The sequence below is a fragment of the Anastrepha obliqua genome, chromosome 3 (genome assembly GCF_027943255.1).
Source record: "Anastrepha obliqua isolate idAnaObli1 chromosome 3, idAnaObli1_1.0, whole genome shotgun sequence".
Taxonomy (NCBI): Eukaryota; Metazoa; Arthropoda; class Insecta; order Diptera; family Tephritidae; genus Anastrepha; species Anastrepha obliqua.
Window position 1 is genome coordinate 39649616 of NC_072894.1, and position 12530 is coordinate 39662145.

The following is a 12530-nucleotide window of genomic DNA, read 5'->3' on the forward strand; positions in this document are numbered from 1 at the left end:
AAACTTTCCATTAAATTCTTTTCAAAGCGCGATTTCACTAGTGAGTGTTCCAAGATATGAGATGTTTCCCATTGAGCCAAAACAAATCATTACTCCATCTGTTCCGATATGAAGGCACATAAGTGACCCCTCGTTTCTTTCCCTTTTACCCAACACACCTCCTATTGATAAAATAATGAAAGTTCAGTCATCCATTGAGTTATTTGTGAAAGACCTATTATTTTGCTGTGCGCCCCCATTAAGAAGTTTCTTAATAATTGTAAGTTATTATCCAAGCGGAGTAGTGAAAAAAACGTAGTTTTGCTGTTGGAGTATGATCAGCGGTTCTTTCATATTGAAAGTTTCGTCATCCACTGAACTATTTGCCTATTGTTTTGCTGTGCGTACCCATTAAGTAATTTCTTAAATTAGGATCGCTGTAGTGAGGAAGTTTCCATTCGCTTCTTTTGGGTATTCTTGTGGAGATCTTATTCTCAAAGTAGTGGAGCAGAACAAACGCCGTCTTGTCCTATGGTTCTTTCACGTCTGAACCTTGATCTTGATCCGTTGCCAATGCTGACTTGAACTTACAGCAGTAGTCGAAGTTTTAGATACTACCGTACCCGGCTTCCCCATTTGTAGAACAATCTCAAGATGCACACCACAAATTCGAGAGGAACTCTTTTAATTTTCTTTAGCCGACAGCAGTGGGTTAACTTCAACTAGAATCGATGGAGACCTAGTAGTTTTAAAATGTTCGGGTCGATATTAATAGGACAAAGGACAATTCCTGTCCGATTACAGCATAGAAAAAAATTTCTCATACCTGGTGTTATGCTGTGTTTCATCTTGGGAAATGGGCTTATCTTGAGTATGAGGAAACTACAATATATAAAGTATATCTACTCAATCCGCCCGCGGTAGCGCAGGGTTCAAAACTCCGGGCATGAAATATCCAATGATAAAAACAGTTTTTCTAATAGCTGTTGCTCCTCAGAAGGAAAGAACCTTCCATTTCCTCTATGAATGCTCTGCCCTACGAAAGGACAGAATGTTTACCCTAGGCAAAGCGCTGTTCGAGAGTCTCGAACAACTGTCTGGCTTAGATGTCAACAACACCTAATAAGGTTCTTAAACCGCACAGACTGGATATATACGAGTATAGTCTTGCTGTAATGAATGTTAAACAAGTTGGTAACAAGAATGTGGCAACAAAATGATGCAGAAGCTCTAGTTGGATTCTGGATGAATCACCACTTTAACCAACCAACCTACCACTCTTCAGCAGTCAATGAAAAACCTCCGAGTGTATTTCTGCCATGAAAAAGTTCTTCATAAAAAACGATCTGCAGTTCGGAGGTAGCATTAAATTGTAGGTCCTTCCGTTTGTGGAAACACATCAACCCTCAACATCATAAATAGGGGGAGGGACTCGGATAAACACCCAACAAAAGTTATAAGGAGCAATTTTTATTATTATGGTATTTTTACTCGTAATTATCCAACGAATTAGGAACGACTAGAAAATATTGCAAGCTCTCAAGTAGAAATAAAAACGACAGTAACCGGTGTATGTCGAAGAAGTAGAATTTTATATTTTTTTCTTATGGCCAAGTTTTTAGATGTTACTACTAGGTGAAGTAAAATTGAACCTAACATAGTTAATTCAAGTGGTTACAAACAGTTTTCTCACTAATCTTCAATTCGTGGACTTTGCAATTACTTTCGATACTGTTTTGGATCCTTAAACAGGCCAAAGTTTTTTTTGTTACTTTTGTAACTTTTTACCGCCGTCAAAATTTTCACAACATGCATACACTGCACTATATCATACAATTGCGTGCAAAAAAGGCGGAATTGAATAAGAGTGAATGGAATGCCTAGGCTGATCAAAGGACAGGTTAGTAGCTTCTTGGTTTCGAATGGTTTCTGGCTAATGGCCAGCTTTAAGAGTGACGACGCCGCTAGTGGTTTAAGAAATTGTCAAGGTGAAAATCGTCGCTAAAAATTACCTTTAAAAAATAAACGTATAGAAAATTTCATTGCTTTTGATAGTCTCGACAATTTTAGGTTAGGCTGGGTTAGCTAGGTTGCTTTTTTAAGACAAGACACTCGGAGACGCTAAGACATTCATTTGATTTTCATCACCTAAGTTAAATGGCTTAAGCCACTTAGATCTTTTTAACAAGGTAACTAGCCTCTCCAGTGAGTTATTTTGCAAGTTTCCCAGGTTTTCAAAGAAATTATCGCCAAGATATTTGCCACGGCTTCTTTGAAGCGCACTACATTCACAGAAGAGGTGTTGTATCGATTCAATTTCTTCTTTATCTCCATAGCTCCTGTAGAAGTCATTGTAAAGTACACCCATTCTACTGGCTAGGGTGCCAACAGCGCAGTGACCCGCTATAACACCTGTGAGGACGCTGGTGTAGTTGATTTGTTGACTCCAAGCAGACTTTTTGTCCTTTTAAGATTAAGTTTTGGCCTGAGCGCTTTGAAGACTCTGCGGTTAGTACTTAGAGACCACCTTCTATTGGTTTCCACGATTACGTTCAAGTCAATCGCTGTTAGTTTAGAGGAATGCTTATGCCCTCTAACACTCACTGAAGGCCTCAGAGCCTTTCCTTGTACACTCATCCGCTCCTTCATTTTCCTGCGCTCTAGAGTGGCCGGGGACCCAATAAAATCTAGTGTTGTGTTGTTGGATAAATAATTTTACTTTGATCCAATAGTCTTAGAATGTCCGGTTCGTCGTCTGCACCTAATTGAATCTACAAAAACGTCTTCGACACATTAGTTCTGTTTTGTTTTTCGAGCTGGCACCAAAAACTCTTTGCATATTATAAATTTTATAAGAAGCTCTTACTGTTTGTAATTCTTTGGACAAATACTGTATTTAAAATACTAAAACCCTATAGTACACCTTTTTACACAGATCGGTTCACTAGAAAAATAAACTCAGAAAAATAATGAAATATACAACCGATTTTAAACTCGCTTACACCTGATACTGGCTAATTGTTTGAAAATGTTTACTATTTCATATTTTTTTTTTGCTGTTTCATGCGTTGGCATACTTGCCCCTGTCCCTTACCGATCGGAAACTTCTCAAGTCTTGAAACATTTCATTTTTAATTTACTTTTTTCTTAGAAATACAAGTACCTAAATTAACTTTCAGTAAATAAATCAATGTAAATAGTTTGTATCATATTGCTTTAAAAATTATAATAACTTCACCAGACAACCTCTGTATAATTTAAACACAAAATATTCAAAGGAAAAACAAATAAACAAATCGGAGACAATTTTATAAATTTCGAAAGCAAAGCACCATCTACTTGTCTTAAAATTAAATAAGAGCTATACACGAATGCACTGCGAATGTATAAGCTAATATTATAATATATTAATTAAAAAAATTATTCAATTTTTAAGCTTTGCTTCAAATTTTCATTTGTATAGAAATCGCGATTGTTATAATTAAAATATAATACTTTTTGAACAAATTACTGCACACAAATAAGTTAGGTTACCTTCTCACTTAAGATTTAAAACAGCAAATCACATGAATACAGTTTTTCAAGTTTTTATCACAAGTTACTCTTTGGTCCGAAATAAATCAGATATTTTTTTATTTAAAAACTTTAGCCCTTATTTAAATTTTAGTTAGTTTAAATAAATACTTTTTAGAGGATCGTTTTTTGTTTTTTAGTTTTGGTTTAATATCTAAGATGCTTTCTGTTAAAAAAAAAGTAGCAGTACTGCTCTAATAAAATTTAAAATATTAATTACACAAATATGTAATTGTGGAACTTTCCAAACGAAAGTTGTTCATTACACAACTTGGGCCACTGAACTCGAATCTTCAATTTTTTTTTTAAGATTGATTATAATTTTCGACTGATTTTACTATTTTTAATTTAATGGTAGTGTTTTTAAGAAAAGTGGAGGGCCAGAAATAAAGTGCGTTGGAACAGAGGGATTTGCATTGTCTCACAGCCTCTCTTCGTTTCGAGCAGCATTCGACAGGGGAATGTAGAAAGTGTATTTTGAGCGACATTTAAGCTCAAACATTCTTATTTATTATATTTTCCAAAAAATCCGATTGCTAAAAAACTGGGAACAACACTTTGGACTGCCGCCTATGCTACTGCATAATTGTACGTTAAATATTTAGAAAAGCTTAAGTCGAAATATTTCTACTTAGACTCTTATATAATTTTTTTAATATCTTTATTAAATCTCTAAAAGCCGGCTCTTCACTATTGAGTTCTTTATTTATTTCTTTAACGAAACACTTGAAAAGGCCAGGCTTTCCGTGAAGAGGAGGCAACAAAATATCCCGTTTGTTCACCAGGGATGCATATCACAGATGATATACGAGGGGGGTTCAATAACTACCCGTGGAGACACCATTGTTTTCAAAAGTTCTTTTTTTTTATTTTCCAACATGGTCTCCTTTTAGAAAGAAACACTTCTCCCAACGCCTCGGCCATATTTTGTAACCCCTCCAAAAAATAGGATTTGTCTAACTCTCCTCTGTCTCGGCGATGACATCCTTTGAACAAAATTGTTTCCCCGCGAGCCATTTACCCATGTTATTGAACAAGAAAAGGTCGCAGGAAGTCAGATGGGGGAATATGAGGGTGGTGGTCCAAGAACTCTGTAGTATTGTCCATTGTCTAAAACGCCGATGAAAATGACGTCGTTTGCCTCCCAAAAATCATCAACATGACCTTTCCGGCCGATGGGACTGTCTTCACCTTCTTTGAAGCAGATTCACTGGGAGAAATCCATTGTTTTTATTGTGTGTTTGTGTGTCACATGCTTAGTGTTTGGTGTGAAATGATGAATCCAGATTTCATCAACGGTGACAATTCCACGCAAAAATTCCTTCGCATATCGCTTAAATTGCTCCAAACACTGATTCGAAGTTAACAGCCGCATCTGCTTGTTGTTCACCGTGAGCAATCGCGGCACCAATCTGGCCGACAATTTTTTCATCTTATCATGTAAAATATTGATTGCCGTTCCGGTCGACACACCTATGGCCTCTGTTACTTCGCACACTTTCGTTCGTCGATCAGCACGAATCATGTCGTGGCCTTTTTGAATGATTTCCTCGGTAACCACGTCTGCCAGGCATTAAATAAGGGAAAAAAGGTGGACTTTGCTCAGATTTTTATATTTTTCATTATTTCCATATAATGATTAAAAAATAATTTAATACCAAAGGCCCAATTTCGAAAAGTGTGGAAACTTTGAAAAAAGTTGGCTTGGTCCATTACTTAGAAAAAATGTTGATTTTGGCGTATAAAAATATTTTTTTGGCCAAAGTGTTATCAATTGTGCTTTCTTATTCCTTTCTTTGTACTGTAAAAGCAATCCGAATGTATACATTTATAGTTTCAGTGTGTGGTTAAAAAAGCCTTCAGGCTGTTGGTGTTCACACTATCAAGGAACATGTTGTTGTCACTCCAGCGCAATTTCCCTCAACATGTAACAACACGAAAACTAGACAAACAAATGAAGATTCGAATTCAGAGCAACAAATTACTTAGGCATTTGCTTCACGTGCTCTAATCGTTAATGTTGATTGGAATCGGTAAACTTGTGATATTAATTACTCTTACTATTAGCCTATTTAAAGCGATGCAACTTCGCGCATGGAAGAACTAATCATCCAAGCATTTCTGTTTATTTGACTTCTTTTTAATGTGCCAATGAATGCGGCAGCACGCAAAACTGAAAGCAGTAATTTAAATTTAAATAGCTTAATTTGCAACATAAAAATAAAACTAAGCTAAATATAGTGCAAACTTTGGCCTTTTATGGCTGTGAGCGACGCAGCGCTGCAATGGTGCAAAAGTAATCAATTGACTCAAATATCGTGTCTTAATGTACGAATGCTAATTCTCAAATACCTTATAATCTTGTATATTAATAGTGGGACCTGCCTTACGGAATCTCGAGTGAACAACCACTCTTCTTGTTCTTATTGATTAGCACTGCAACCGCCTAAGCTATTTTAGGTGAACTCAACACACAAGATGTTTCCTTTGTTATCATGCAAACTGATTTCAATCAACACTAACCGAGTGACTGTACTGATTTTTTCTTGTGTCTGTACTCTGCGCTGACTAATTTTCGTGAGTGAGTTATTCACTTGAGTGCAGACAGGTTCTTCTAGTGCATTCACGATTTTTCTTGCTTGTTTCTTGCGTTTTGATAGATATTTCCAACGTGGCATCTTATACCAAAAATGAAATGAGCAAGTCACACGTTTAACATTATCCATAGTTTTATAAAACTCGTACAGGTACCTTTCGCCCACGCGAGCAGTTTTGACCCCACATTAAATGATGGGTAATAATGATAAACTTATAGCGCGAGATTTTTATCTATCACGCGAGCATTTCAGATAATCGAATGTTTATCCAGTGCAAAGTAGCAATTGATAGTAAGAGTGATTATTAGTGTTAAATGCTAGCTTTCAGGTAAATGAGCTAGTCTACTACTTAGAAATTATATTAGTTTGGGGAAAAAGAAATCCTTTTTTTTGCGTAAAACTTTAGCGCAAATATGATAGCTTAAAACTGTTTTATGGTCGATCTGTAGGCTCTGGGCGATGCTATGACTACTAACATGCCGGTCAACTTCGATTACTTCTGTGATTTTATCGATTTTTTCTGTGACATTTTCTTTGACATTAAAAGTGTCTGAACGGAATCAACGAAACCAAAATTGCATGTAATAAGCTGGTATCGGCACCATAAACACCATTCACAATTTCAGCGGCTTGGCATGCTTTTTCACATATAGCAAAGAATAACTATTACATGTACTGAATTTTCTCTTTGTTGACTTCCGTTGTTAGCACCCTGTAACTCAACCAAAAAACAGTAAACGATTTTTTTAGTGTGAAAAGTCACCTTGAGAACGAGCATAAACTTTGAATTGTTTGATCGATACTATTCGATATATTGATCACTACAGCCATCTGCCGAGAAAATAATGGATTTCTTTTTCCTCTAACTATAGAATAAAACGTTTTCTGGCTTCAATCGTTTTGTTGTGGTACCCATTTGAAAGAACCGCAAGAAACTAGAAAAACGTTAATTTCGTGTGTTCATTAAACACTAATACACTACTTTTTGCCCGAAGAACTATCTAAAGTTATTTAAATACTCAGCCGACAGTTCGTCAGATCCCGCTACTTTATTATTCTTTACCTAAGAATTATTATTGGCACGCCGCCATAGCCTGGTAATGGGAGGACATTTTCGTTCTCCACGATTTGTAATTTGGACGCTTATCCTTTTCTGTAGATTTCTTTTCTGTTAGATTGCATACAAATAATAAAAACAAAATACAAAAAAAAAATATTAGAAAGAAAGTTTTGACAGAATGTTAATATAAATTTAAAACTAATTTGTCTGTGCCTTTCTTGGTCTGTTTTGATTTGGTTTTTTTATGAGATTTCAAAAGCTTAGTTGAAATTTATTGAAGTTCTACTGTGTTTCCTTAAAATCAAAGTTCTTATGTTTTGTACATATGCATGTACTTTTAAAATTAGTTAAGATTTGCACAAGTACGACACTATTAAAAGTAATAATTTTTAATTTTAATTTTCCAAAATCGATCCTTACCACTTTAGTTTTTATACAATATTTTTTGCCTTATTTAGTGACAGAATTTTTCATGTCATTAATTCATTTGTGATTCAATTATATTTTATTTTATTTAGCTTCAATTCTTCATTGTAATTTAGAAAAAGATTAACTATTAATATTTATCCAGAAAAATGGAAACCAAATTATAATTGACTCCTTGCTAATGAGATCTAGATCTCTTAAATTGTAAAACCTAGCACTCAGCTCTCAATGAATAAGTAGCTTTTTTAAAAGTGTGCAAGAAGTTCTTAAGTTCCTCTGCCACCTCCGGGGACACTGAGTTCACAGAACGAGTTTCACAATTTCAGACCCTTGCCTAAGTTTTTCACGACTAACTTCTTAGGGTTAAATTTTTTTGACGCAACTATCCAATCTCCGTGCATGAAACACCAAAATGATAGAGTTTTTTCTAATAGCTGTCGCCCCTCATTAGACAATGGCAAACCTCCAAGTATATTTCTGCCATAAAAAAAATGCCTCACAAGAAATAACTATTCTTCAAAGTCGGTTTAAAAGTAGGTCCCTTCATTTGTGGAACAATAACAAGGCTCACAGCATACATTTAAAAAATACAGAAATGAAAAACTTATTTCTCTTTGAAAATAACTTTGGTTTTCACTCAAACGATATTTTAAAAAATACATAGCTTATGAACCACAGCTGTTAATTAAGATTACGATTTGAAATCGAAACGATTAGAATCACAATGATTAAGTTAGCTCATTATCATAAGCCAGAAATTAGCAATCGATTATAATTAGTTAATTAAAGTAATCAGATATAATCAAAAGACAAAAAATAAAATTATTCTGTTAATTGCTTGTATTATACATACTTAACATTTAATTCAATTTCGTATGTTACATCTTATAACCTCGACAGACGGTGGCGTTAATCGAGATGAACGACTTAATTCAGAAATATCTCAGGAATTAAATATAACTAATGCGGATTGACAATTAGACTCAATTCTCATAATTTAAGTGGAATAGGGGAATTTTCGAGGGCAACATTGCCGAAAAATGACAGTTAATATATATTGTGAATGAAAAATAGTGAAACCTTTATAGAGAAAAACAAGATATTACAAGTTCGAAATTACATTAATTGTTCTGATATTTCGGAGCAGTTTGAGAAATTGCAATTCGTTTTTTTTTTTAATAAATCATTATTCTTTAGTATCAGGGCCGCTAATACCTGTATTTGTTGCCTGTGATCTATCCTTTACTGACAAAACAATCCAATAAACAAATCAGCTGTTCACTAATACGCATAAGAACCGTCAGGGTTGGCCATATTAAACTGACCTATGTGATTATTAAAAAAATATGGAAAAAGAAACATTTTTTTGTGTTTCATTGTGAAAAACATTTAATTTAGTTCAAGGAGATTCGTTTACATCACTTTTTGAATATGATATCGCGCAAGTGGTCGCCCTTAGCTCGTATAGCGTAATGTGCCCGTTTTTCGGCGTTTTCCATAGTTTTGGCCAGCGTCTCGGCCGATATGGCGGCTATTTCCCGTCGGATATTGGCCTTAAGTGCGCCTAGTGTCTTTGGCTTGTTGACGTAAACCTTAGATTTCAAATAGCCCCAAAGAAAAAAGTCCGGTGGCGTCAAATCCGGTGATCGTGGCGGCCAGTCAAAATCGCCGCTTTTTGATATCAAACGGCCAGGGAACAAAGTCTTCAATAAGTTGACGGTGGCTCGTGCTGTGTATGGTGGTGCGCCATCTTGCTGAAACCAGAAGTGCTCCATACCATTTTCACGAACAATCGGCATCACAAAATCGCTTATCATGGCCCGATAACGCTCTTGATTGACGGTCAATGGTTGGTGTTGACCATTTTCAAAGAAGAACGGCCCAATGACCATATCAGCGCAAATGCCACACCAGACTGTAACTTTTTGGTCGTGGAGAGGTACCTCTTCAATAATTTGAGGGTTTTCAGTGGCGCAGAAACGGCAATTTTGCTTATTTACGGTTCCGTTCAAGGTGAAATGGGCCTCATCACTCATAATGATTTGATGCCAAAAATCCTCATCAGTTTGGGCCATTCGGACGACAAAATTGGCATATTCCAAGCGACGAGGCTTGTCGGCCGGCAACAGTTGTTGATTTAGTTGTATTTTGTACGGGAATATCCCCAAATCCAAACGAATGATACGTCGTAGAGTGGTCCGAGGGATGTCCAACTGAGCAGAACGACGATTACCTGACGTTCGCGGCGATGACTCGATACTGGCTCTTACGGCCACGATATTTTCGTTAGATCGTCTTGGCCGCTTTTTATTTGGACGTCGGGTATTAGCCACAGTGCCGGAAGACAAAAATCTTTTGTGCATTTGCTTGATTGCGTTCTTTGACGGCGCACTTTTCACTTTATTTTTTTTTCTCCACGCACGTTGCGTTTTTACAATCGAGAAGGAATTTTGAATGTACAGCTGAACAATTTCAGCGCGTTCTGTTGGGGTGTACTGTTTCATGGTATAAATCTCCTTCGACTGACGCTTCCAACGCGGTATGTCATTAGCTGATCTGAAATTACAGTAAAAAGTTATAGGGTTACTCAATGGGTCAGTTTAATATGGCCAACCCTGTATATTGAAAGAATGACAAAAAAAGTACACAAGTACAGTATGAAAGCAGTAACTTGATAGTGGAACTTGTCTAGAGTTTCCACTATAATAGTAACTGGCGTCACTGAGAAATTTAATAAATAAATAAGAGATACAACAGATCGAAGGTTCGTTATTCATTTATCATAGAGCTGATAATCTGCTCGTTCATCGTGAAGTAGTTTTTTTTTGCCTTTCTCCATCAGAAAGAAAAATTATTTTATTCATTTTAGATGGTTCTTGAGATCTGAGTCTTAGTTTATATTGTACAAAATATTATCGTAAAATATTGCGAATGATTGAATCTGTTGGTTCAGTGAAGTTTGCGTAAAATTTAAACGAAGTACAAAAAAACCATTTTTATTCGAATTGATGAAATAAACAACTTAGATTTAATATTAATAATTCAGTGTTTTTTTTTACTTTTTATATACATTGAAATTTATTTAATAAGATAAATAAAATAATTTTATTTTGTATTCTTTTTTATAAGTTATTTGCAAATTAAATAAATTATATGTAACTACATGAATTTTCTACTGTTTGTGGTACCAAAGAGAACTTTTCTGAAAGTGGAGCCTCAACGTTATTTGAAATAATTTGGCGGCTATCTACTATTTTTCTACTAAATAAAAAAGCCAAATTTTTAAATCTTTGAATATACGATTTTTTCACCATGAGTTTTAAATTTCTTTCAAGAAATAAAATATATATTCAGCTGTTAGAAATTAGCGTAATTATAACATAAAAATAAAAGATGTGGTGAATCAAGCGCTGCTTGTATGATTCTCATTATTTTCATGCATTTTTCTTCATTTTTTTTAATTACAATTTAGTTTTAATACATTTTTTCTTAAGTATTTACTTTAAAGTTGGCAATTTTTCACCAATATTACGAAATATTTTTTTTTTTGCGTTTGGACACGTACACAGAAAAACAAAGTCTTCACATTCCATTAATTTTAACTATTAATAGCGCATGTCTTTTAAAAGAAGTTAAGAAAGAAAAGAAAAGAAAACAAAAAAAAAAAAACATTATATAAAAAGAGTTTTAAATCTGATTTTAGAAGTAAAAAGGATTTTGAAAACATTATATACTCATGATATCTATTTAATGCTAATTAGCGCTACTTAACAAAGCTGCTTGACATTTGCTACTTCAGTTTTACATTTTGCATCCTTTCCTCACATTTTATAACTATTATTCTCCTATTCTATTAGAAGCTTTAAGCATTTTTGTTTTATTTCAATTCATTCATTTAACAGCGACACCGTTTGGATTTTTAATTTAATATTATGGTTTTTATTAAAAATTTTTAAAACTCCTTTTCCTTTTGTTTTTGCTAATGAATTTGTAGTAGAAACAATATTTTTAAGTTAAATGTTTTAGTGGTGTATTCCGCTGTATTAAGGAGATCTAACATTTTGTGGTATCTTGTTTTTTTTGTGTCGAATGATTTAGGAGGGCCGTCCCGCGCGCAATGGGAGGATGTGACAGGCTCTACACCATTGACGTTCGTTAATGATTGTGTATCATTTACGACAACCGTATCTGCTCGATTTTGGTTAATGGATTGCAGGAATATTTCAGAGGCTACTAAAATGGCAACCGAATTGTACAAGTACGTACCTGTATTTAAAATTCTATACGTGTATGTATGTATATAGAGCAGCTCAAAGAGAAATTCGTCAACAAGAAAAAAAATTTTACATTTATTTCGAACATAAAAACAAAATAAACTTCAACAAACTCCTAAAATAATTTATTTATTATTTAAAAACGAGAACGAAACCAAAATTACAACTTCTGTTTTTTTTTTAAATCAGTCGTAACCAAGAAATTAAATCGCAATTTTTCTACTACACATTCAGATATGTATGTACTAAAGTTTTTTATTTTTGAACATTTAGTTTTATAAATTTTACGAAAGTGGCAACACCGCGCTTGAATGGTTCTGAATCCACTCGTAACTTTCTGTAAAAGTTTTCTAAGTTGAGTTTATGATGTAGAAGGAAATTTAAAACTTCAGGTATCAATATTATTTTTATACAGAGGGTTTTAAGTTTAAGTATCTGTCATAAATTCAAATTAAATACAATATTAAATGAGAGCTCATTATGTGTTTATTGATATGTGAGAGCCTTCAATTTATGAATGTGTAGCCGTTAGGATTGGTGCGTGACTACTAATCGGAGTACGCAGGTTAGAATCTCCGTGCATTAAAGTAAAATAATAGATAGATGATAGTTTTTTATAAT

General features: G+C 34.4%; 1 protein-coding gene and 1 long non-coding RNA gene across 5 annotated transcripts in view; one reads left to right on the forward strand and one right to left on the reverse strand.

The window, feature by feature from the left end:
- LOC129242383 (ankyrin-3) overlaps nt 1-12530 on the forward strand; it is a 161188-nt gene that overhangs the window by 66247 nt on the left and 82411 nt on the right. Inside the window, exon 13 of the mRNA XM_054878992.1 lies at nt 11734-11893. Coding sequence (XP_054734967.1) covers nt 11734-11893 — 160 coding nt within the window. The remainder of the gene's footprint in view (nt 1-11733; nt 11894-12530) is intronic.
- The window catches only part of LOC129242385 (uncharacterized), a 36483-nt gene that overhangs the window by 22053 nt on the left and 1900 nt on the right, over nt 1-12530 (reverse strand). The window lies entirely within an intron of this gene.